The 26,422-nt window shown below is 40.2% G+C and overlaps 1 protein-coding gene across 4 annotated transcripts in view; it reads right to left on the minus strand.

Annotated features, from left to right (window-relative positions):
• MME (membrane metalloendopeptidase) overlaps positions 1–26,422 on the minus strand; it is a 67,470-nt gene that overhangs the window by 38,604 nt on the left and 2,444 nt on the right. The window contains exons 2-13 of one of the 4 annotated variants that reach the window (XM_084639747.1): positions 25,358–25,472; positions 24,095–24,264; positions 23,009–23,044; positions 16,759–16,920; positions 15,556–15,636; positions 14,471–14,566; positions 14,245–14,363; positions 13,018–13,083; positions 8,281–8,415; positions 5,513–5,614; positions 1,396–1,532; positions 1,201–1,294 (exon numbers count right to left, since the gene is read on the minus strand). In XM_084639747.1, coding sequence (XP_084495873.1) covers positions 1,201–1,294; positions 1,396–1,532; positions 5,513–5,614; positions 8,281–8,415; positions 13,018–13,083; positions 14,245–14,363; positions 14,471–14,566; positions 15,556–15,636; positions 16,759–16,920; positions 23,009–23,044; positions 24,095–24,254 — 1,188 coding nt within the window. In that variant the 5' untranslated portion in view covers positions 24,255–24,264; positions 25,358–25,472. The other 3 variants (XM_084639744.1, XM_084639745.1, XM_084639746.1) reach the window with 3 other exon arrangements.

Here is a 26,422-nt window from a genome sequence, read left to right on the forward strand (position 1 = left end):
ATAATAGAAAAAAGAAGGTGCCAGTGACTTTCTTTAAAGGAAATAACTATATCCACAGTTGTACAGTCACTTCAACTCCAAGTGCTATGCATCACCATACTAATGAGCATGCCATTTTCACTGTCTTTCCAAGTCTCTCAATAACAGATCTGTTGGAGGGGCAACAACTGTGATGGTGCAACCTGACAGTTTGGCCTCAGGGAATAGAATGGAACTCCAGTGAGCTAGGGTCATAGTCCTGCCTTTGTAGCAGATGCAGGTTTATTTGAATATGCAGTCTAGCAATCTGCCAGGCTCCTTCTGCTGAGATTCTAAAAAGTGGTGGCAACAGGTTTGATGGCCTTTTTGCTAGGGTTCTGGCATCTTCACTTGCAAATTTCAAGCATTCTGTCTCCAGCTCCAGAACATGTGAAATTTTAAATCAATAACTGACTGAATGGTCAAATCTTCAGAGAAAAATGCTCAGGGTGAATCGGGGAAAGGATCTTAATGTAGTTATGTTAGGGAGGTAGATTAACTACAGTGATGGGAGAACCCCTCCCGTCACTGTAATGAGTGTTTACACTGACATGCTGCAGCATTTTAAGTGTAGACACAGTCGGTACTTGGCATCTTGCAGGTTTGTGCCATTAATGACCGCAATATTGGGCCCATAATGTTTGGCTATGGGTAGGGTGACCAGACAGCAAGTGTGAAAAATTGGGACAAGGGATTGGGGGTAATAGGAGCCTATATAAGAAAAAGACCCCAAAATCGGGACTGTCCCTACAGAATCGGGACATCTGGTCACCCTAGCTATGGGTCATGATACCGTAAGGTGCTGGAAAGCTTGCAGCAAGTCAATAGGAGTCGAGGAGCCATAAAATATTAAATATTACTAAATACTAATATTATTAAAATATTACTGTACTGCCATAAAACTGATCATGCATTCACTTGATTGACTCAGATTCAGAATAACACAGAGACAGACCTTAGAACAATATGCTTCCCACCCTCTTTCCAAGTATCAAGGATACATCATATAAATTATAAACACACTCCAGCAGGAACATCAGCAAACATCTACAGCTTTGTTAGTTGCAAAGTTCAAAATGTATTAAAAAATGTATATTGTGTAGCTGGTTCTCGGAAAACATTTACCTTTAGTGGGTGTTAAAAAGTCAAATTTAAAATTTAAAGAGAGATGAATTTCTGCACCTTACGAAAAGCATTCCTTGTGTCCTTGTAGTTACGGCTTAGACTGTTTACAAGATCCATTACGTATCGCCAAATCATGTAATTTTGAATGTCTCTGTGTAATAAAACAATAATAATAAGCTGGTGATGTTTCTAGGCTTTTGGAACTTATCGGCAATAAAATGCAAATTTTAAAAACATACCTGACATACCTACCTGGAAGTATATTTATTAAGAATAGGCTTTAGTTTGGTTAGATATTCTGGAGCATAAACAACCACATCTTCTGCATTCTCAACATTAATTTTCACAGTTGACATTATATTATTTATGAATTCTGACCAGTTGAATTGCTGGAAAAAACATGCATTTTAGGGATAAGTATTAAATAAGATTAAAATAATGTGATTGTTACCCATTTCTTTTTGGGATTCGACTATGTTTGAGTGAAACAAATGTTTCAGTTAATCTTTAGTTTTCCTAATAGTGACACTACTGTAACTGAAGCTATCATGGTAATACTTGATTTTGGAGGATTTGAAATGATATTACTCCAGGCTGACAATTACTGTGCAGGATATGGAATTTGTTGTTTTTTTAAAGTACAGTGAGTTAAATGGTTATGGTACTATAAAATAAATCTGGAAAAGTGGAAATGATACTTTATGCAGTTTCAGGAGCTCTTTTCTTTTCTTTTCTTTTCTTTTCTTTTCTAATTTCTAGTCAAAAGTTTTTAAATTAATAATTCACTGAGAACCTTATTTTCATTTACTCTAAGGCCCCTCTGTATTGCTTTGGGAGTGTAATAGCATATAAACTAAGGCCTTGATATATATGATAATCTGGTCCTGTACTTTCATATGCACTAAGGTCCTGATACACAGCACAGTGAAATCAATAAGATGTATTCCAGTGGGCTTTGGAACATACCCCAAATCCTTTTACTCGTGCTCCCCATCCTGCCATATTTTCACTAAAACAAGATACTTGAAAAGGATATGTTTGAAAGCAACACTGTTTTCAGTGTAAAGAGGCAGTTAAATCTCAGACCAAGGTTAGCGCTTGTCTTTGGAGACCACATTAAAATATCAGTAAATTAAACAATGCCTTTGTATTTACACTGAGAGTGTACAAGGAGACCAAGGCAGGCTACAATAAAAAAAAAAAGTCAATGTGAATGGCAGGTACACACCTGCATAAACACAAACTGTTTGGACACATCTCTGAATGAGCACCCTAGAACATGGGCATCCCACATTCTGGCTTGTGCAAAATGTCTCCTCTCAGAATTCCATGTCATTCACATGTGAACAAGGTACACAGACTGAAACAGACCATGTCTATGGTTTATGTGGGTGAGTTACACTCTACCATTAGAATAAAGTGGCTTTTCTCCTCCTCTTCTGGTCCAACCCCATATTCGTTTGTGCTGCTGTTCATTATTACAAGGTCTTCAGAGCTTGGACGAACAGCTATCAAAGCAATTTTCTATTAAGTAAATTCTTATTGAGTAATGCCTATGCAGTCTACACAGTGTGTTATTTTAAAACGTGAACATGTTAAATTTGAAACTGTGTGAAGGTATAAGGGATACCATTCCTCAGGGATCAGAAGCCTGCAGCTGGCTGGCTGATTAGCTCCACCTGTTGCACTGGGGAAAAAGAGCTGGCACTTAATTGGTTGATCCTCATAAAAGAAGGCAGCAGGAAATGGAGGGAGGAGTTGGTAGTACCTTCCAGAAAACTGATGGGTTAGTGGCTGTTTGCAAGACTGCTGCTGGACCAATTGTGTTACTAAGGCTGAGAGGTAAGAGGCATGACATTTTGGGTTGATGAATTTACTGGTGTGAGGAGCAGACTTGGGGAAGGGACTACTCAACTTGCACAGACACTGAGGGAAGAGTCTATGAGGTTTTGTTTTCTTGTGTTAAGAAGGCTTGAAATAAAAAAAAAAAGCAACTAACTGTGTGGGAAAACTGCTTCCCTGGATTCTATGAGAGAGCATCAGATAGAATTACGCTAGGGAATGAGCTGGCTCAGCAAGAGCAAAACCTGGCCTGGTAGGAGGAAGGTGCTGTAAGATAGGTCTCCAATCCTTTATGCTCTGTAATTGTGAACAACCTTTGAATAAGAAATATCATTGCTTGCCATTATGTTTTCTGTTTTTAATAGCTCTTTGCTCAAGGAACTAGATGAAACTGAAACTGAACTGGATGAAAGGATTGGTAAGAGGTTATAGAATCTTTCACTGAACACTGAATTTGTCCCCCATACAGGCAGTAGTTATAAAAAATTGTTGACAGCTGGAGACTATTTTGTGGATTATGAAGAATGAGTTACTGGTCACACTTTATTATGTAGTGGGAGGGTATTTGTACGACTAACCTCACCAACATGGCATCTTTGTTCATAGTTTCATCAAAGAACAAGGTCTGAGTAAGAATGGAGACTATACTTCTACAACCTATACATGCTCCCTCTAGGTCAGTACTGAAGCATATTGGCAGAGTAATGGCCTTTTCCACAGACAGTTATATTGACAGCACTGGAAAATGTGTTACTTTTCACATGCATTACACTCCTATTGGCCTTATCCTGTGCTGCCCCAAACACTACATGGAAGATGCTTAACTCCTTCAACTACCAGAAACCTCAATGGAAGATGGGGGTGTTCAACACATTGCAGGATTGAATCCTATGAAAAAACAAAAAACCTTCTCCATTCATCACTTTACCAAATGAGCTTCCCGTGTGAGTAGATATGGCAGTTTCCATTAGGAAAACTGCAACTATGCACTGCTTTGTGTAGAAGTTCACATGATCTGTTAAAATCTGCATATTGGCCCATAACTCCCTGTTCCGTTGTGCTGGGAATTCAAGATTAAAAGAGGGCTGCAGAGCCTTTGTGGGCCAATATGAAGACTGAGGGGGTGGAAATTTTAGAAGAAGATGGTTGTCATTGGAGACAATAATTGAGCTGCTATTTTCCAGTATTTTCCCCCTGTTCAGTTAAATCTGCTCTTTAAATAGTTGAGGAAAGTTACTGTATTTAGCACAAGCAGCTTTGTACTTTGACACCTGAGGAAGTTTGTCACTCAGAAAGGTCTGTCTCTTATTTTGAAAAGTGGCTTGGTCTTGATTGGTACCTTCTTAAGGCATTTTTGGACAGACTTTCAGGAGAGAGGTGGCTGTTAATTTCCCCATGACATTAGAAATAGCCAGGGCAGTAATGTTTTATGAGCAAACTAAATAAATTCCTGATACCACAGTTTATGTATAGTCATTGTTTAATTGAGATCTGTGAGTGTATGTGATGTTTATGAAATCAGAAGTGCGATAAGCTGAGCTGAATTAAATTGATATTATTTAGGTTGGGACATTTAAAGTCATTGACAGTCTTTGAGATTAAGAAGGATACTATGTAACAGGCAGTGGCAGGAGGTGTATTTCAAAGTACGTTACTTGGGCGGAAAGACTCAGTAATAATACACTCCTGCCTAGCATTCCAAGTTCTCTTCCAGTGACCATTAGCTAAGACTGTATGTCCAGAAGTGGCAAGTTTCACCCACCTGCCCCGCCAAGAGTAAATCAAGTCCACGGAATTAATTTTTAATGAGAATTTTCTCTCCTCTTCTCTAACCTTACCATAGGGTGGGTGTGGGTGTGGGATGGCAGGGGCAAGGCCAGCCATAATCTGGCTCAAAATAATGTGTTTAGCTCTCAGATATAGAGACGTGTGGATAACTTTATTTTTCAGGCTGCTGGCTGTTCTGAAAAATAAAAAAACAACTTGCTTTGGGTCAAACAAAACATTTTGTTCAACCTGTAATAGAACATTTCATCTTGATTTCTGGATATATATATATATTTTTACTCTGTTTTGAAATGTCCTTCAATTTTATTTTAAAAATGTAACTTTGAATCATTTAGAAAATGAACCAAAACCTTCTGTATTGGGGGTTATCTTTTCAATTGAAACCATTTGGTGAATTCGACACATGCATAAAACATTTTGGTTTATCAAGTCTGCATTTTTTGGTCTTCTCCCCTCCCCCCAAAAAAAATTGGGGTTGAAAAATTTTGACCAGCTCTAGTCAATGCTCTTCCAGCAATCCTGAGTGTTGGCTTTAAAAGAGCACCTCCTTGTTTTTAATTTAGTGGCACCAAATCAGCCAGTAATAGCCTATCATCTTCAAGCACTTCATGTACATAGTTCAACTTTAAATACCTCAGTTCTAGATAAAAGCTTTATTTCAAAAAGAATTCTATAATACGACAGTTTCTTTCATCAGGAACTAATAGGACTTGAAAATATTTGGATATTAATCACTCACCTGATGATTGATCTCCAAAGAGAAGTTATTTTGGAGTTCTGTTAATGTCATTTTATTATATAGCAGAACTGGATTGTTTCTGTCTTCAGGTTTAGATGTAGCCTACACATGTTAATTACAGAAGAAGACTATATAAGTTGAGGCAATTTATAGCAATAGCAGGAAAAGGAAGTGACAATGATGAAAGAACTGAAGGTCTTATGGCTTGATACATTGATACATGTCTACTGTATATGGGCAGTATATATATTGCTCAATGTCTTGCAGGTACATGTAGTAGGCTTGAGTCAAAAGAGAGGACAAAATTGCACTGACTAAATCTCTGTTAATACTATAGGTCTCTACTTTTTGGATTGGTTTTGGATTAGAGAGCCAGTATCACTGCCTTTTCCAAGAAGCTCTCTTGCTCTGCTAAGATACTTTCAACCCGTGGGATATACTTCTACTCTTTCTCATGCACCATGGCTATCCCCAGTTAAGTTGCTTAAACAGCCATCTGGCACATGTTCTCTTGTCCTCAAAGATCCACTTCATTCCTGGGTTTCCGTCTGTCCTTTCCAATGTACAGCATCCCCCCCCCCGCCCCCGAGCCAGATCTGCCCTAAGGGTAGGAGAGGAGCAAGCACTTGCATGATGCAGCACTGAGCAGGGAAATACTGGCTTTTTGCCATATTGCTACTTCCCCTCTGTCTCCTCCTATTGCAGCTTGTCTGACTAGAGAGGGGGAGGAAGTATCATCTGGCAGCATATCGTCCTTGTGTCCCTTCTTACCTTGGCTCCCATGATGGTGAGTTGAGAACACAAAACAATAAGGATCCAAGTGATTTCTCAAAGGAAGGTGATCTATCCAAGGCAGAATCCCCTACCTTTATTGGCACTGCCAACTCTGCTGGTGTAGGGTTAGCAAACTTTGGCCTCTCCATTCATTTTTAATTTAGAAATTCTCTCCCCAGCTCCAATCCTTTTTAAGACTTCCTTTATATTTATTTTTTTTCATTCCCTCCACCGTGCTCCATTATTCCTCACTCGGCTTCATCATACCTTTTTCTCTGCACTCCTTTTCCTACAGGCTTTTCTAAGCCAAATGCAGATTCCACATCCATTACTGTTCAAACTGGAGCTGAACTTTCAAACTTAGGTCAAATGGGTTCAAAATTAGGCAACAGCAGGTTGCCCATCACTAAGCGTGGCATTTGCCAATAGAAATGCTATAGAGAAGTGTCAGATGTGACTTCGTTTCTAACTTCTCATTTCAATCCCTCACTCTTTATCAAATAAACTCCTCTTGGTTGAAAGTTTTCCATCTTTGGCCTCAGCCAGAGGTGACTTTCTCAAGATTCTGAGGAAAATCAAAATCATCTGGTTTTGATATGGAAATGGGGAAATTACACTTCCTCCTTGACACACATGCCATTAGTCTGTTGGTGTGACTCAAATGGCTGAAGCTAGAAAATGCAAACTTGGATTGTTTTATAGTCCTCCTCATTGAGAAAGTAAAAACAACTCAAGGGTGAAGAAAATCAGTCCAGAATCTTCAAGTTGTGAATGTTTTGAGCCCATATTTTTGTGCATGAGTACCAGAATTTTCCATTTGGTTTTCCCCCTTGACACATTTAAATTCTGGCTGCCTGTGTTAGGGATGCTACTGTTGAAGAAAACTCTTGGCTAAGAATCTGTTTGGGACAGCTGACTAAGGGAGGGACTGAAAAGGTGGTGTGGGCCAAATATTACTCTGTTGTAATACTGATCTATAATACTGCTCTAACCAACCCCCCCAAAATCAAGAAGGGTTGGGAGGAAAGAGACCCCTAAAATGTCCCTCAAAGTGCCTTTTCTTAAGCAAATGGTATGTGAACCAAGTCTCTTCTGTCATTTTCCCACTCCCCACTAGAGCTATGGAGGGCTGAAGTAAACAATGTGCAGAGGGTCAGGATACTACTGCTTGGGAGGAGACACCTAATGATAATATCTCCTCTTTCTCATTGTAATAGGCACCTTCAGGTCCATGTGCCCTTTAATCTCCCATCTTGTGTACAAGGCCTGACCTTCTTCAGAATTGGCCTGGTGCACATCCCATTTACAGTCTCCTGTGTCTTATGGACACCATACTGCCATATAAGCTAGTCTTAGGATTTGGAACCTAAAGCGTTGTATAGAGTTGCTATGTTTAAATGAAGAAACTCTGTGTACACGAATCGCTTCAAGTGGTTTGCAGTAGGTTGGCACATTACATGTAGCATTCTCCTCCTAATTTCCAGCTGCTTTATCAAATTAAAAGACAGCTAAAAATATACTCAACATTTTGCTAATAATACTTTCCAGACAAGCAATTGCTATAGTTGCCACAAGGGTGTTATGAAATCCTAACTCATAGGGGAAGGGGTCCACAGGATTGTGAATGGGAGGGAAGGTGGCCCATGAGACAATCTTTCAGGTCCTCACTTTGGAAAAGTCTGACACTTCTGCTCTACCCTATACAGTTGGTATATCAGTTTAAGATGTAAAATGTTTTGGGATCCTTTGAAGATGAAGGCCATTATATAAATGTAACATGGGCTGTGTTGTCTTGAATACAGCTTCCAGTTACAGGGAGACAATGGCTATTAATTATCTCAGGGCAGAATATGGCTCCATGTCTTCTTAGTGTTCACATTTAAGGTAACTTCATAACTGTTTATAATGTTCTTTCCTAAGTATTCCTACTGCTTATCTCTTTCAACCGAGAATAAAGTCAGTTATGTAAAACTCACAAAGAAAAGTTTCCTTACATTGGCAATCTCTATCTCCAGATCCATAACTCTTTCCATTTCTTTAGAAATCTGGCTTTCATTGATGGTGAGATTTTTTTCTTGGAGAATTAACTTAGCCACAGAAATCATGAAAGACACATAGGCTGAACATGCCTGCAAAAAAGAAACCATTTCAAGACAAACCTCTTCAAAGTACTGTGTATCATACATATCTTAGACTAACTTTGATTTCTGTGAATCATTATTCTTTAGAAATGTAGCTAACAAGTGCCAAGAACAAAATCTAGTACTACATTCTGAAATGCTGTGTTATAACGTGGAAATTAACTTTAAAAATTTCCTCATGGCAAATTGCTATATGTTTGCAGCACTAATCAAGGCTAAACATTGCAATCTATTATGCCATGCACTCTATTTAAAATTAAGATGTTTACAAGTTCATACTTAAACCCCACCCCTCATTTGTCTGGGAATTACCCTAAATTTCCTAATCATCTTACTTACTGCCTCCAGGCAGCAGAAGCAGAAACGTTAACATCAGGGAAATGCTGATGGGCTAGTGCTGAATTAGCATTTGGGAAACATCACTCCCAGAAACAGTGATTCATTTTTTTAGTCAAGTAATTACTATGTCTTTCTTGTGAGTCCATAGGAACCTCTGTGATGGCCAGTTTCCTCAGTCTGCAGTGATACATACTTTCTGTCAGAACATCCTGAGGTCTGGCTAATGGCCGTGCACTCCGTTATGCATTCAAAGGCTAGGGGAAAAGTGCTCTGTATACAGCTTTTTATGAATTGTGTTGGCTAAACAGTTTGTAGCAGGGATATTTCTGAATCTCCTGTGGAATTTAACAGAAAATGATAACCTTTCTGTAGGCTTTCAGATCATCCTATTCAATGTGATGAATAATAATATCCCTGCTATGGATATCTATAGGGTGGCTAACATGTAGTATGGATATAATTTTCTATTAAATTTTATAAGATTAAATTTCCATAGAACCCTCTTGGTGTCATCTGTTCGGTTCTATGGGACTTTTCCATAAAGGAAAGTAGGGCAGGAATTTCATTACAATGCCTCTTTATAATTCCCACTCACTTTGCTTTACCTTCTCCCTGATAGGAATCCTACTTTCAACATGTTCCCTTAATGCAAATATAAATAAATTAAACTAAATAGAAAAACAAAATTTTTAAAGCATATGTGCATTTAAGGAAATATACTGGGATGTTTTTATGTCTGCTCACAAGCTGACAGAATCTGTGTCCTGAAATGAGACATTCAGGTAGACATTTTAGTGACTACTACCAATCCCATTCATCTGCAGTTAGCCTCTCATATGTGTGTTAAAAGGCAGTGCTGGTAACAGTCTGTATGCACTTGGGGCTTAAACCTACAAAGCACTGGGCACCTCCTGAAAATGATGTTGACTTCACTGGGAGTTGGGAGATCACTGCACCTCACAGGATTGGGCCCTCAGTGATACTTTTCACGAGTTAGAAAAGAACATTTTAACAGGGAGGAAATGGCATGAAGTTCCTGGCAGTTAACATGAAAAATTGTACCATGAATTGTGCTTATCAAGCCCAGAAACACCACTTAAGAGTACACAGATATGTACACAAATCTTAAGCTTTCCAGGAGCCCAATCCAAATCCGAAGTTAATGGCAGTCCTTTAATTGCCTTCAATGGACTGTGGATCAGGCCTAACCTGGAGACCATTGCATGGCACCTAGGAACAATCAGAACAGCCAAGAGGACAATTCAGCTGATCTCTAGCTACAGTTGTAAATAGGTGCTGGATATACTGCAATCTTAAAGGGCATTCAGGGTCAAAAATAACTGTCAGCAGTGGGGTGATATGGCTTCTGAGCAGGGGTGAAAGTCGGCCAGTACGACATACCAGTAAGAAGTGGCCGCCGATACTGGCCCGCATTCAGCCGACGTTAGAGCGCTTCTTAAAGCCGCAGCACTTTAACGTCACTGTCCCCTTTGCCCCCTGTGGGTCGCCAGTGGAGGGGTGGGGGCAAAAGGGGCAGCTGCCCCAGGGCCAGCAATTTAAGAGGGCCTGAGGCTCCCAGCCGCTGCTGCTACCGTGGCAGTGGCCAGAGCCCCGGGCCCTTTAAATGGGCGCCAGAGCCCTGGGCAGTGTGGGCCAGGCAGCGCAGATGCGCTGGCTCGGAGAGACTGACCCCTTACCCCCAAACCTGCCCCTTCTGCCCGAGGCCCCACCCCTTCCAGGGTCCCCGAGCCTGGCCCCTGTACTGGTAAATGCTTAATGTTACTTTCACCCGTTTCTGAAGTACCATTAGTTTAAAAAAACCTCACATGTAGTTTTGGAATGAGAAACACCCCTTCTAAAGCTGAAAATGCTTGGGTTAAAGAACAGGAGATAGACTGTCTGTCTGTTTGCCACATACAGCTCAAGGATAAAAGCAGAATGACACAGCAGGAACCAGAGCCAAGAAAAGGCTGCTGGCAGAGTGCAGGTGTCTACTCTGTTGGGAAGAGACTTTTCCCATTTCCTTGAAGTCTTTGTGGCAGTGGGAAATTTAGATTCTTCTGGCCTAGTGCTTACTCTTGGCATTGCTAAGAGGTTTTGTTGGTTTTTTTGGGAGGGTTTCCCCCCCAAACATTTGTCCATACTTTCTTCCTTATTTAGTGGTAGAATGTTTGAGGTTTTGATGGTAGACAATTTTTCAGGTCACAGTGTAAGACCATCTAATTTGTTCACTAGATTCTGTATCAAAACAAATACTAAAACCAAGTATCTTGCATTTAAAAGGCCCAAGAAATAGCTATTGTTACAGCCCAAATACATCCTTAAGGGGGATGGAATTTGGATGAAAATTTGAATGGGGTGCCAGCCCTTCATGTTAAACATTGTACAGATTTGTATATCTGAGAACTCAGTGGCCTGATTCTCCTCTCACGTATGCTTGTGTAAATCACAATTTGCTCCACTGAAGTAATTAGTGCTATACTTTGTAAAAACTATTGTAAGATCAAAATCAGGCCCACAGTCAAATGAAAATACCAGCAAGAGTCACAATTCATACAACTTACATAATTTCCTCATGACCTACTTTCTGGTAGGCTGTAAGCTCTTTGGGGCAGGGGCCATCTTCTTGTTCTGTGTTTATACAGCACCTAGCATAGTGGGGTACTCGTCTGTGATGGGCTCCTAGGAACTATGCTAATATGCATAATTAGTGGTTATCTTTATTAGTAAGTAAACTCTCTAATTAAACATAATGTTACAATTTAAACTAGTTAAGTATCATATGTTAGCACAAATCAACAAAAAACAATCATGCATTTCTCACCACTTCTGCCTTTAATTATATGATGGGAAAACTGGCTAATTAAAGGCACAATTTTAGCACTTAGATGACTTCAGTAAATAAATATATATATATATTTAACGCCTAGAGGATTAAGGTGCACCCATTGTTGGCAATGGGGAGAATATACAATTCTAGTAGCAAGGAGTTAATGAAAATATACATGCACGGTAAGTAAACATGAATTAAAGATCAGCTAGAACTATAAACAGCTTTAGTAATTCTAATGGCACGATGTAATGTGGCTGCTAGGCTCTTTGCTTACCTTCAAGCTTAAGACACTTTTAGATCTTTTCTGCTAAACCATGCAATACAATAGTTCGATTGGAGGCTCCTTTTTGACTGTAGGTTTCTTACTGTCTTCATCCCATTAAACATATCAGTGACAACTAAAATTTAACATTTTTTTTTTCAAAATGATCAAGTGTCATCTCCATCCTTAATCTTGTTTTCAAAAGTCAAATACAGACAGTGTCAATGAATCCACTACCTCCAACTCTAGTCTATAAGCTCCCGGGACAAGGATCTCAAGAAGGTGGCAGCAAATCTGTAAAGCCTGGCCTCCACTGACACCCTAGACTCTTTCCAGTCTTGCTTCATTCAAGATGTGATAGTACAGAAATGGCCTTGGCTGAACTGATGAGACAACCTCTTCATGATGATGGAACACCAAGGCTGAGACCAAATCTTCCATATTAAACACTTTTAACACTGCCAGTTTCAACTATCCCGGTTTATTTTTTGTGTCCTGGCAGAAGTTGATGGAATGATGCTACATTTATTCCTTTCCATTTTTGGCAACTGCTGCTGCTCCATAAGAGCTTCAGCTTGCATGCTCCCACAAGGCTCAGCCTCATCATTGCTCTTCTTTGAAATCTATGTGCAGCCATTAGGGACAACTATGAGGCAACATGAGCTAAGTGCATCCTTCTCATCCAGCACAGAGTATCCCCATTATCTCAGTGCATATGGGGAACTTGACTTTGGATAGAGAACAGCTGGCTCAGAATGAACCCAGGAAAACTGAACCAAGTCCCTACCTTCACTACATCATATTCATAGCACCACCACGGTCCTATGGCTCTTGTCCCCCTCCCCTACTCTAATTTATATCTCCTTTCCTTCTCACTTGCTACTCATTCATATTCAATGTTTCCTTTTTCTGTTCCTGATTTTTGTGCCTTTTCTTTGTTTCTTCCACCTTTTCCTCTCTGCTAAGCACACTCTCTGATATCAGATCAATCTCTTCTTAAAACTCTTTATACCCATGAACCTCTCTGTTCTCCCCACCAGTGTGGTTTCCATGAGAGTTAGATTGCAGGCTCTTTGGGCCAGGGACGGTTCTCCTTTCAGTATTGCCTCTGCACATGGGAGAGAATGTGCACCCCTACTTGTTAGCCATGGCTTACCTCCTTATATGCACCAGTACATTCATAGTAGTCACGAGAAGGCAGACCGAGCCCAGGTTGATCAATCTACAAAAACAATTAAAAAAAAATAGCTTACAGACAAAATAGTACCACCCTGTAGCACACTAAAATTTTGGAAATAATGAAGTATTCTCTGATTTCATTCTTAATATTGCAAATCCATAGGCTGACTGAGGTGGGTCTCTTTCTCTTCCTACCTTCCTCTTCTCCCCTCCCCCCCTTTTCTTTTTCCTCTCCTTTTTCCTCCCTATTACTGGAAAACTTTAAATCAAGACTGGATGCATTCCTAAGAGCCATGCTGTAATTCAAACACAGATATTGGACTTGAAGAGGGTTTATACAGGGAAGTCTTCTGGCCTGTGTCCTGCAGGATGTCAGACTAGATAATCACAGTGGAATCTTCTGGCCTTAATTTATGAAGCATCTCTTCTTAGCTCTTTCCCTCTGCTGCTGCCCTATAAACAATACAGTCCATTGTGGCATTGTCTTCAGAGGTAAGCAGACAATGCAACTGGTGGCAAAGAATACACAGACAAAATCTATAGATGGGCACCATGGCTCTTGAAGACTCTATATAATGTGTAAAACAGAGTAGATTCACCATTGCTAAGGGTTGCATGAGAAAGCTGGGCTGTAAGTGGATTCACCACTGCGCTTCCCCAGATATTCTCCTAGAGGAGGCTATTTTAAATTTATGGCCAGGGCAGGCTGCACAGCAGCTGCTTGGAAAATGTGCTATTTAATCAAAAAATAGACTGGTCACCCTGCCCACATCCCTTTCAGAGCTCTGCTGGCTGACTGCAGATCCCACAGTGGAGTAAGGGGTGTGACTGTCTTGTACAGCTGCAGCTCCCTTGTTGGTGGGTTTTCTGCCTTAGAATCTTGCAATCCTGAGTTATGCTGGCTGAGCATAGTCCAGTGAATACAAGAAAATACGCTGCATGCATGCTATTTTCATACATATACAGATATTTGTCACAGTCCTATTAAGTGTCATTAAAACCCCTCAGTAACTGAGATTCTCTGTACCAGACTGATAAACCCTTTAAATACAAAGGGTACAAACATAAGATTTGCTATTTCTTAACTGCCAAAATTCAAATCAGTAATTTTTTCCTTCTGACTTCCTTTAGCTAATAATTATAAAAGAGTGAAATGTGTATGGCGATAAGGATTATTTAGTCAATGCCATCCTAGCAGACTTACATGAATGATATGCACTGTGGAGTTCTTATCATTGGTGCCAACAAAAAAATTAATAAGGACCTTTTTCCCATATTGTGAATTCAGTTGTGCAATAGCTGTTTCAGCTGTCCAACTGGCACCTAAGGAAATGATAGATGCATTTAGTCTCAGTATTTTTGGAAAATAAAGAAAAAATACAATCATTTAGAGATTTTAACAGAAAAATAAACAGACAAAGTTGGCCTACCATATGCAGAGTCCCAGTTATCTGTTGCTACAGGCCATTCAGACACATGTGGCAATATATTGATTAAAGGTTTTCCACCTCTACTATCAATAGTAGCTTTTGGAAACAAGAAAATTAATACAGTATGAGTTATATGCCCAGTTTTTTTAAAACATCCAAATACTATACTGACTTGTATAAAAGGTTCTCCGTATTCCAGGATTCTGCAGCTGAAAAACTTTTCCCCAGAACATACCCACCAGCAGCACTGCAGATTTGTGCTCCAGAATCTGAGATTTCTTTAAAAAAAAATTCTCTCATGAATGCAAAACAAACCAACCAAACAACAAAACCTTAAAATGTGAGCCAGTGTAAACTGAAGTACAGTTTGCTGCAATCACCTTCAAACAATAGCTCTGAAAAGTTTGAGTTAACATTTCACTCTGACACCTAACAATGATAATTCAAAGGGCTACTGTTAGCTCTTTTACTGATGATCATTTTAGTAGAAACATCTGGCTAACACTCTTATCCCCAAAATCCAAAACTGTTTCCCCATGCCTTTCCTGATGTCAGAAGTCCCAAATGACTGCTACCCAGCACTCAAAATCTTCATCTTCAAGAATTTCTACAGTGCAGTTCTAAGTTGCCTACAAAAGGCTGTAGCACAGAGAATAGGGAAGAGTAATATAAACTGATATCAAAATTAATAACACAGTGGCTACTGTACTGAGGTTCATATTTAATTAAATACAAATCTACATAAGAACAGCCATACTGGGTCAGACCAAAAGTCCATCTAGCCCAGTATCCTGTCTTCTGACAGTGGCCAATGCCTGGTGCTCCAGAGGGAATGAACAGATCAGGTAATCACCAAGTGATCCATCCCCTGTTGCCCATTCCCAACTTCTGGCAAACAGGCTAGAGACATCTAATCTAGTTCACATGAAATGGGGTCAGAACTTCCAGTTTGCTTCCTGAGATGGCTCCAGAAGCTGGGAGTCTTGTAGCATTTAGTTACAGCCCCCATGCACTGTGCAGTATATGCAGATTATGCCCATATTTACATAGAAATCTTATGTACAGTAATTTGTGGAGAAACTTACTTTCATTTATACATGATCTGTACAGAGTTTTTGCTTTCTGCACTGCCAGTATGTCATTAGTGTTGTCCCTGTCAAGGACGTCTGAAACAAAGAACACATACATGGAAAAATATTACAGCATTTCATCTGCAATGGGAGGAGCCTGGAGGAAAACATGATAGAAACCAACTGGGAGCACAAGGATGGGGGATCCATAACTCTTCAGCATGCTCCCTGTTCAGAGCAAATCCCATAGAAGCCCCTCCACGCCAAGTCTGAAAGGACAGGGCCCTGGAGGTGGCATGGCTGGGTGGGGAGTGGTGATACCCTTAAGACAGCCACTCTCCATGGTACCACCTCCAGTCTACAGATGTTTACCTGGCAAACATTATTGGGAAACTGTCTATGGAGTCCTCCAGTGTAGAATGAAAATTCCCTGACCCTGGAGGGAAAGTTTGCAGATGGTGGGGAAGCTCTGTAAGTAGAGGGAGCTGTGTTGCCATGCAAGAGGTGAAGCCTAGGAAACAGTACAGGAATATTGGGTTTCCCTGCGAAGGCCCCTGACCACCATGGATGCTTTGAGTTTTCTGGGTGGTGTCCCCCAAATGATCTGCTGGGGGCAGCTGGGAAGGGTGCTTGCTCTTCCTCCCCCCCCCCCCCGACACACAGTGGAATGATTAGAAAAACACCCTATCTGTGGAAACTCAAGTGAGGGATTATATAGGCCACAATCCTGAATTTGGTCTTAATACCCTTTGACATCTCGATAGGAGTACAGACATGCTGAATGTAAAGCTGGCACAGAGCAACTTCTAGCATGTGGAGCGTGCTCCAATGGCTCACACAGAGGGAAACTCCTTTTTTTCCCCTCACCTGGGACAGCTGTCACTTATAGGTCAGGAGGGTAGTGAATTGGGTTTCAGCTGTTGTAATAGGTGGATAAGTGCACACACAGAATTCAGTCATCACAGGGGTCAGGTCTGGACAAGTCTGCTTCAGTGGTCAGCTACTATTTTTTCAGAAACAACCGCATTACTACCAAAACTCAAATTACTATCCAAGCAAATAATCTGGGTTGATTTATGCTGAACTGAATACAGATCTTGACTAGTCTATCACATATAAACCTTTATTACATAACCTGTTTTGTTCTGATTACACACAAGCCAAAGAGGAAACTTTTATACGGTCCAGCTCTCTAGTACATGGACAAACTCCACTGACCTTTCAAAACAACTTCTAGTTCGTCTCTTAAAATGTCAAAGTTGCTGTAACGGGAGCTGGTCTCTGGAATGACGTTCTTCTTTAACCATCCTCCACAGGCATATTGGTAAAAATCTTTACAAGGTTCTGCAGTAGTGTCCATATTCTCAATGATTCGGGCTGCTGTAATATGAGACAGATGGACACATGTAGAAACCTTAGAAAATAAATAAATCTGGATTCTGATGTGGAAAGGGACAAATATAATCCCTGAGTTTAGGATACCCTGGCTTCCTCCTTCCCTCTCCAAAACACATACACAATCTTCTTAAGTTAAAAGAATTTTTTTCTAAACCAGGCAGTAAATTTAATAATTTAACACTTTATGTCTTTAAAGCCCTGTATAGACAATGACTAACTCATCCTCACAACAGCCTTGTTTGTTGGGTGGGTATTATCTCCATTTTACCACTGGGAACACTGAGACAACAATGTAAAGTAACTTACCCAAGGCACTGTCAGTGCAAGAGCCAGGATTAAAACTTAGAATCACCTGACTCCCAACCCTGTAGTCATTCTTCCAGACCACACCACCTTTCTAATTTATACTGTAACATGATAAATACTAAATTGATATCTGATATTGTTCACTGAAACGCCTTCATCCTCAAAGGGCAGTAGAGATGGACCCGCATGTAGTGGTGAGTAGGCAGCCTTAAAGCAAAACTCCAGTGATTGTTTGTTATCTAAAAGGTATTAAAAAAACAACCCCATTTTTGGGGCATATTCCTACTCAGTATACATTTTTAAATGTCAAAGCATCTTTTAAAAATCCTAGTTGCTTATTCAGTATCAATATTTGCTGGGCCAAATGCTGAAGAACTTTCTCGCTTTGAGTTTGAGATCCCTGGACTAAATTAAATCACCATGAGGGCCACATGAGGACTAGTACATGGGCCCAAGGGCCGCATCACTTGACACCTTTTCATACAAAGATACAAAAGCCCCAGCCCTGCTTCTTCCCACCCTTCCCCGGCCCCATTCCAACCCCTTCCCCAAAGTCCCTGCTCCAACCCCTTCCCCAAATCCCTGCCCTGGCCCCGCCTCTTCTCTGCCTCCTCCCCTGAGCATGATGAGTCCCCACTCCCCTCCCTCCTGGAAGGTCCTAAGCGGGTGGCGGGAAGTGCTCGGAGGTAGGTAGAGGAGTGGGGATGCGGCACGCTCGGAGGGGGCAGGGGAGTGTTGAGGGGAGCTATGGCGGGCCGCAAGAAATAACTCCATGGGCCGCCACGTGTTTGAGACCCCTGATTTAGTCCTTACTCAGGTAAATCTGCCATTGATTTTAATGTGCCTAGATGTGGAGCCAAGTACAATTAAACAGCCCACAAAATGCAACACATACAATAACTTTTTTAGTTACCAGTTTTTTCTAATTGTATTTAGCATAATCAAATTGTCAAGATGATGACTCCATGACTGATGATTTGTTTTTAATTATATACAAGGTACTTGTGTTTCCTTTACTCATTTATACTTCTGTGTAACAAAATGTGGCTAAAATAGCATTTAAATTACACACACACATTTTCCCTTTAAGGAGTGGGAGACATTTTCAGAGGAGATTAGAGTCTGGCAAATGAAGGAAACTAGAGATTGGAGGTGAGTGTTAGGAGTTAAGTCTCCTAGAAAGCCTGTGGCTCATGCCTTTTTTATGCCATTGGTAAGTTGCATGAAGGGCCTAGTATTTGTGTGTGTGGTGTTTTGTTTTTCTGTTTTCATGGACTTTTTAATGACTTGAGACCTTTTTGAAGCCAACATCTGTTTTTTTCACAATGCCCCAATTCTTGGATCATGCAAAAACTATGACTAGAACAAATCCTGCATTATTTGGCCCCAAGAAATAGCTCCCATAAGCAGTAAAGGGCATGGAAACAAATAAAATACAGCACCTGATCTTTGTACCACTGAATACAATGGCAACACTCCCATTGATTTTTAAAGCATACAAGATTGTGCCCACCATACAGGGAGATTGAAGTTTGGTTGTGTTTCCCCATGTTTGGGTGTTTGTTAAGGTTCTTGTAGAATCCAAAACCCAACTCTACTATCAAGTACCTTTTGGTCAAAGGGTTGCCTACTTTGGCTGTAATCTCTGATATCCCGGTCACAGTCTAGATTTCCCGCCCCGCGCCCTACTCCCCCAAGGTGTCGTGAATGTTTTGAATTGTGCCTTTTATCTTGTCATGGCTCCAGCTTCTTTCTCTAATAGGTTTGGTAGTGCCCTGTCACAAGCTTGCAGTTCCATTTTCATCCATTCCTTCCTTTGTTTTTGTGGTCCACCATTCTGCCCAAGTAAAATCTCTCTTGCTCTCACTTTTTTTTGTTTGTTTTTGGTCCTTGTCCACCAGAATCTAACATTTCACTGGCTTCCATTACTTGACAGCTTCTGTCTTAAGATAGTAAATTACCATTTTTTTTTTAAGCATGACTTCATGAGTTTCACTGGCTGGGCAGAAGCTCAATCCAAAAGGCAGTATTCTCCCCTGAATTAAGTTGGAGTGCATCACCAGGCACTTCACTCTTGGTTTGCCCAGGGGACAAGAAAGTTTTTAATATCCTAGTCTGCACCAAAGCTGGCTGACTTCCATGACAGTGCAAAGCACCAGCCATGTCGCAAAATAATTTTGTACTGGAAAAATCTCCTGTTGAAAAGAGTGGATATGAAACATTTTGGTTTTTTGTTTGTTTGTTTTTGTTTTTTTGCAAAAGTGACACATCTTGCATGCATCTGGCAAACCATTAACAGGCTACATAAAAGCAAAGACTGTTTCACCCTTGGAATTAAACTCCTATCTGCATGTACTATGACCTACCTGCTATTGAGATATACACTTAATCACAACACTTTTACTGAAAAGCCTATTGTCATAAATATAAAGGGAAGGGTAAACCCCTTTGAAATCCCTCCTGGCCAGGGGAAAGCTCCTCTCACCTGTAAAGGGTTAAGAAGCTAAAGGTAACCTCGCTGGCACCTGACCAAAATGACCAATGAGGAGACAAGATACTTTCAAAAGCTGGGAGGAGGGAGAGAAACAAAGGGTCTGTGTCTGTCTGTAGTCGTCTTGGCCAGGGACAGAACAGGAATGGAGTCTTAGAACTTTTAGTAAGTAATCTAGCTAGGTATGTGTTAGATTATGATTTCTTTAAATGACTGAGAAAAGAATTGTGCTGAATAGAATAACTATTTCTGTCTGTGTATCTTTTTTGTAACTTAAGGTTTTGCCTAGAGGGGTTCTCTATGTTTTTGAATCTAATTACCCTGTAAGATATCTACCATCCTGATTTTACAGGGGGGATTTCTTTATTTCTATTTACTTCTATTTTTTATTAAAAGTCTTCTTGTAAAACACTGAATGCTTTTTCATTGTTCTCAGATCCAAGGGTTTGGGTCTGTGGTCACCTATGCAAATTGGTGAGGCTTTTTATCCAACATTTCCCAGGAAAGGGGGGGTGCAAGTGTTGGGAGGATTGTTCATTGTTCTTAAGATCCAAGGGTCTGGGTCTGTAGTCACCTAGGCAAATTGGTGAGGCTTTTTACCAAACCTTGTCCTGGAAGTGGGGTGCAGGGTTTTGGGAAGTATTTTGGGGGGAAGGACGCGTCCAAACAGCTCTTCCCCAGTAACCAGTATTAGTTTGGTGGTGGTAGCGGCCAGTCCAAGGATAACGGGTGTAATATTTTGTACCTTGGGGAAGTTTTGACCTAAGCTGGTAAAGATAAGCTTAGGAGGTTTTTCATGCAGGTCCCCACATCTGTACCCTAGAGTTCAGAATGGGGGAGGAACCTTGACACCTATATTGGCCAGTGTGTTAATCAAAGAGCTGTTCCTCTCTGCCCCTGCATGGCTTTGCAAAAGTTGTTTTTAGGAGCAAAACTCTGTGACAGGCAAATGGTTCATAACCTCCTGTTTGGCTCGCTCACCTCTAAGCCCCCCCTACTTTGCAAAGCAGAACCACTATGGGGAGTCTCTACAGCCTGAATGATGGATTTGTGGCTCAGTTAAATTTTAACTTTATCACTTTCCCCAAAGCACTACTGCTCTTGTTTTTCCTTTATTTGTCAATACTGCATCTCTCGGTTTATTGGGCCTGCTCCCATTGAGATCAGTAGCTAAACTCCTATTAACTACAGTAAGAGCAGACCCACTGAGCTTGGTTAATTGGCATATATAATGCAAGACTTTCATTTTAACCCTTTTTAGGGGCTTGTGCATATTGCAAAGTTTTTGAAAATGAACACACAAAAACTGTCCCAGTACATTGTTCATATCTGGTGTAAGTTCAAGGCTTTACCAGTTTATTTAATTTCTATCCCTAATAAAATTGTCCTGATTCAATTTCTTTTGGGACCTCTGTATAATTTCCTAGCATTAGTAATTTGATCACTTGCCTTCCATGTGTGTACCGCTGCCATAGTACTACTAAAAGTAACCTGAGCAGTTTATCCAACTAGCCCTTGATACCAAAGCCCAATCAGATATTGAATGGACACCAACTGTTGATTTAAATACTGAACTCAGAGTTATGGTTCATCATAGTGGAAACATTAACACATGGTAACTAATATGGATCGACAACTATTTCTCTGGTTTCAGGGTTTTTTTATTATACTAGTCTTTCACAACAGAGTGAATTTTATCATGCCATTGAATCACTTCATAACTGTGGAAAACCCATGAAAACCACTATATTGCCAAATCTTTTGAAGAGCTGGGTGCCTTGAACTCCCATTGACTTGCCAATACAGAACACTGATTTAGGGCTGGAGCGTGGAGTCCCCATTCACAGTAGTGAGCATTTAAACCCAGGAGTAGTCCTGTGAGTGAATGAGTCTGTACTCACAGACATGAGCAAGGACTCCACAATCTGGCCCTTAGGTCATGTGGCATATTTATAGGTCTGACCTCCTACATAAAATAGGCCATAGGACTTCCCTGGAAGAAGAATTCAGAATACATGATGGGTTATACAGTATGAGGTTTTATAGGTGCTTGCTTGGGATGATCTGTGTTATTCACAAGGCTCATCTCAAATTTATACTAATTTTAAAACATTTTATCTATGCTTATTTAGTCACATAGCACTGAAAGCATATGTAGAAAAGATGGAATGTTCTCTGGGTCTCTGTCCAGAAGAATCTGCAGTCTAACTCTCACAAATATGATATATGGACAACAGTTCAAGGATGAGCAGGTGTGGAGATAATTGTATTTTTGTATCCCAATGAAAACCAAGTAAAGGCGAGACTGCTGGACTGAGTTAGTGATAGCTCCCAGAAATATAGGGTGAGCTCCCAGAGACATTGGAGTCAGTGGCAAAACTCCCATTGACTTCAGCTGGGCCAGTATTTCACTAATTGTGCCTCAGGCAATACAATGTTTCCTGAAACATTAGGTGAGTGTCCACAGCAAAGGCATCTGCTACTACCACAGTGCAGTATGTGCTTCCCATGCCAGCCAATGATGAAGGAATGATGAAATTCTATTGCTCCTCCTTACAGTATTGTCCCCCCAGTCCTTTTACTCTAAAGGGCCAATGACTGGCTATACTTAGAGAAGTTAAGTGGGGTACAAGGTTCCTTGCTTCCTCTTCACCCCAGCCTCTTTCATGTGTGCATGCAGGGCAGTGCACAATTTAGAAGATAGAGGATGAAATTTGGAAATATAGGGTAAAATCCTGCCCCATTGGAATCAATGGGAGTTTTGCAATTGACTTCAATGGGGCCAGGATTTCACCCATAAAATATAAATCACTACCATGCTAGAGAGCTTGAAGGTTTGATCCTGATCTCAGACACGCAGAGAAGCTGATTGTTGACTGTCTTGCAAAAATGAAGGCCTGAAGGCTTTGAGATCAGGATTGAGGTTTTAATGTGCTTTTAAAAAAGTAAGTGAACCATTGTTGCTATATTTCATGAATTAAAAGTATGATATACAATTAAATCAATTTATTTTACCAAACATTTTAATTACTTAAATAAAACTGAGATTATAAAACTCCCATGAAGGTATCTATTACAAACACATAAAGACCATATGAAATCAGTACTCTAAGTGCCTTTGCTTTCCTGAAACAGCTAAAGTGTTACTAAATAAAGGATAGATTTGTGAAGAGGAGAATATTTAAGGTAAGCAGGGTGACAGTGTAATGGATTCTACAAAGTACTAACACAGGCAAAAGTAGTAGAATCAGTTGAAAAGCTATATATCCTTACCTGATTTTACACAGTCTGAAGACTTGCAAACACCATCTGAAAAAAGTTATGGGACAAAAATTCAAATCCTTAATTTCCATTTGAAAGTCTCCTTAATGTACACTACACTAAATTATTGATTTTCAGTGCTACTGTCATTTCAGAATTGAATTTAAAGGCAATGCAGAAACTAAACACCACCTAAAATTTTAATTAATTCAGGGCCTGATCCTTGAAAACACTTGTACAATTGAATATAATGCTAACTACTATGTCCTACTGACATCAATTGGATATTCCACAATAGTTAGTGCTTCAACTGGTAAGTAAGTGTTTTCAGGATCAGGCCCTAAGATTGCTAACATCTTCATTTAGTTAGGGTCATGCACTGCTTTTGATCCTTCTGATGAAATTCCAGTTGACAACAGTGGGAGCTGTACTTCAAATCAAGAGCCTTAGTTAGGAAGAATGGAGTTTTCATGCTGGGTACAGTAAGAATGAACAGAAAGCTTTCCTATTTCATTTATCTTTTCCCCAGCATACTGTGTAATTAAATTATAGTGTATACAGTAAAGCACAGACTGTAAACTACAGAATTAGTATATTGGAACAAACAGGTGTTTTTGTTAAAATAAATGTAGCATTTGCCACATTCTGTTACTTGAAGTAAAAATTCTTGGAAAAGGAACGTTCATAGTAAATCAGAACTTTAAATGAAATATTAAATTTGGATGAACTTTTAAATTTCAGTTGACCATGTAATGCTGTCTAATGACTCTTTTATGGTCAGCTGCCAATAAATTGCAGCTGTTAATCAGCTAATTTTATAAAAAGTATAACATAGTAGTGACAGGCAATTTAATTCTTGGCTGAGCCCCTCTAGGTCAAACATAAAATGGTTTTTCTTTTATTAGCTAAATTATTTAGTTAGCAATATATATGCACTCAGACATATTGAAACTTTAACATTACATTTGAGCCTACCTCACTTGTGTGCTACTATCTCTTATCTTATTCTATCAGGTTCATTCTATTCTTGAAAACATTTTTTTGCAGACTATTAACAACTTTAACATTCAAATTGCAATAAGATGAACATCCACTTACCATCATATGTTGCATACAGAGCTATCATTGTGATAGATATAATAGTTAGGAGAATCACTACAACAACGAGCCCTATTTCGAGGGTGCTCCATCGCAGTTTTTTCTTTGGTTTTGGAGTGTTCATTTCAGTTATATCCATTTGGCTTTCCGACTTGCCCATAACCCAAATTCTGAAAAGGAAAAAGCCAAATTCACTAAGAACCTAATTGAATCGTATTTCCCAAATACATCTAGCCATTTAGCTCATCAGCTACTAGGATTTTTCCATGGTGAGCTTTCACAAAAGGAAAGAACGTTGGCTTGTTAGTCATAAAATTAAAGTGACTATAACCACACAGCTGTTTTGCCACTCACAGTTCACAGGACAGTTCTTTCACACATACAAGCCACCAAAAAGGAAAGAACACAAACCCATGGTTTTAACACTTACCCTTGTGATTTAATCATATGTCTTGGGACAAGAGTTCATAGGCAAGCAAAAGGCAACTATTACTGATTACTGTCTGAATAAAAATTAACTTAACATTCCACTCTTTGATCTAATGCCAAAGGTCAAATATGCTGTTTTTGCCTCAGTGGCATTTTTTTAAAATCCTTTGAGCAATTAAAGTTTGTAATGTTGAGGCTATGACTAAATAGAAGCAAGAAAAATGGGCTTTGTTCTGGGTTCAATCCCACTCACACTGAAGTTAGTGGGAGTTGTTGTTTTAATTTTAATGGGAGTAGCATCAGAACCACCAATCTAACTTTAGATGGGTGTAAATTAGGAATAACTTCAATAAATAACTTCATAGTGGAAGTGAGATCAGAGAATGTGCAGGTAGTAGGATATGATTGTGGTGACAGTCCTTTTTGTTTATATTTCTTTAAGGGCAATTTTTGGTTTACCTCTTACAGTACTGCTGAGCTTATACCCACTCCTTGCATCCTCATTTGAATATTGTCATTCACATAGGGCCCTTTCATTCCCTCTGCTTCTGCAATACTGGGTCAGATTCTCCTTGATGCAGGGTAATTCTCCCTGCCACAGAATGGGAACTCTAACCATTTCAACTCAGTTTCCTTGAGATCCTTTTATTAGGGGGTAGAGTTCACCCCCTGCCCTTTTCACTCTACAGGGAAGAATAATGGATTTCTACCAGCAGGAATGGTGGAAATCCTCAAACTCTTTGGGTTTGTCCCCCCAAAGTAACCAACCAAGGGCACAGCAGTAAGTCAGGGCCTTTGAGTCCTCCTGCCTCCATCATACCGAGAGGGACCCACCTGGGGCATCTGGCCTAGTGGCCCCGCCTTCCCATCATCCAATAAGGAACGACAGCTGGTGGCGACCTTCTCAGCATCTTGTCATCATCACTCAATCAGCTCTGAGGCTTGTATTCTAGAGATATATATATTTTTATTTGCTGTAATGCTATTGGTGGCTGGTTCTGCTTCATCCCTATCCTCTCCTACCACCATAGCCATTCAGCTGCCCAACCTCACTTCCCTCCCCATACAGACTGAAATTCTCAGTCATTCCCACTCTTTTAAACCTATGACCTCTTCCTCCCCTCCTTTCAATTTCAAGATCTCCATGCCCCGCCTCCCCCCAAACTAGCTCTCTATAACTAGTATTTGTAAGTTAATAAATAAAAAAACATGTAAAAGAATTCAACAGCCTGGAGATACCTGTCCCATCACCCTGATCACTTTGTGTGAATGTTCCCCAACTCTTCATCTCTTTTAGACTGTAGGCTGTCCTGGGCAGGGCCAGTATATGTTTGTCCAGCACCAAGCTCAATGGAGTCTGGGGCCCTGAGCCTGACTGGGGCCTTTGGGGACTAATAATAACAACAGTAAATAAATGAATAGGATGATATGCCCTCCCATCGTCTCCCAGTTCTACTTGCAGTCCCCAGGCATCCCAGTACTTACAGACTCTCCTGACTCACAACTGTTCCCTTAAGGGATAGTTCTTGAACCACAGAACAGGGAGGCACAGGTCATCCATAGGAGACTGAAATCCTGCATAGCCTGTCTAGCCCCTCCCTTTCCAAACATATAGACTACCAGAGCCCTACCTCCTGGCCAGTCCACATGGGCCCCCGTTTTACTGTGAATTACAGGTTTTTCATCAAATAAGTTACAGCTTGCCACTCATAAGAGTGGAATCCCATAGAAAATGGATACAGAAGAGTGAGAATTTCCTATGTTTGGGAGAACTGGGACCTATATTAAACTGTGAAATCTAAATTCACAGATACAAATGTATAACTTTTTAAAATTGCTTTTATCTTTTCACCTCCACATACAGCAAGCAATAAGGCTTGCTCTTTATTTATATTAAGA

This window comes from Lepidochelys olivacea, assembly GCF_965140295.1.
Source record: "Lepidochelys olivacea isolate rLepOli2 genome assembly, chromosome: 9".
NCBI lineage: Eukaryota > Metazoa > Chordata > Testudines > Cheloniidae > Lepidochelys > Lepidochelys olivacea.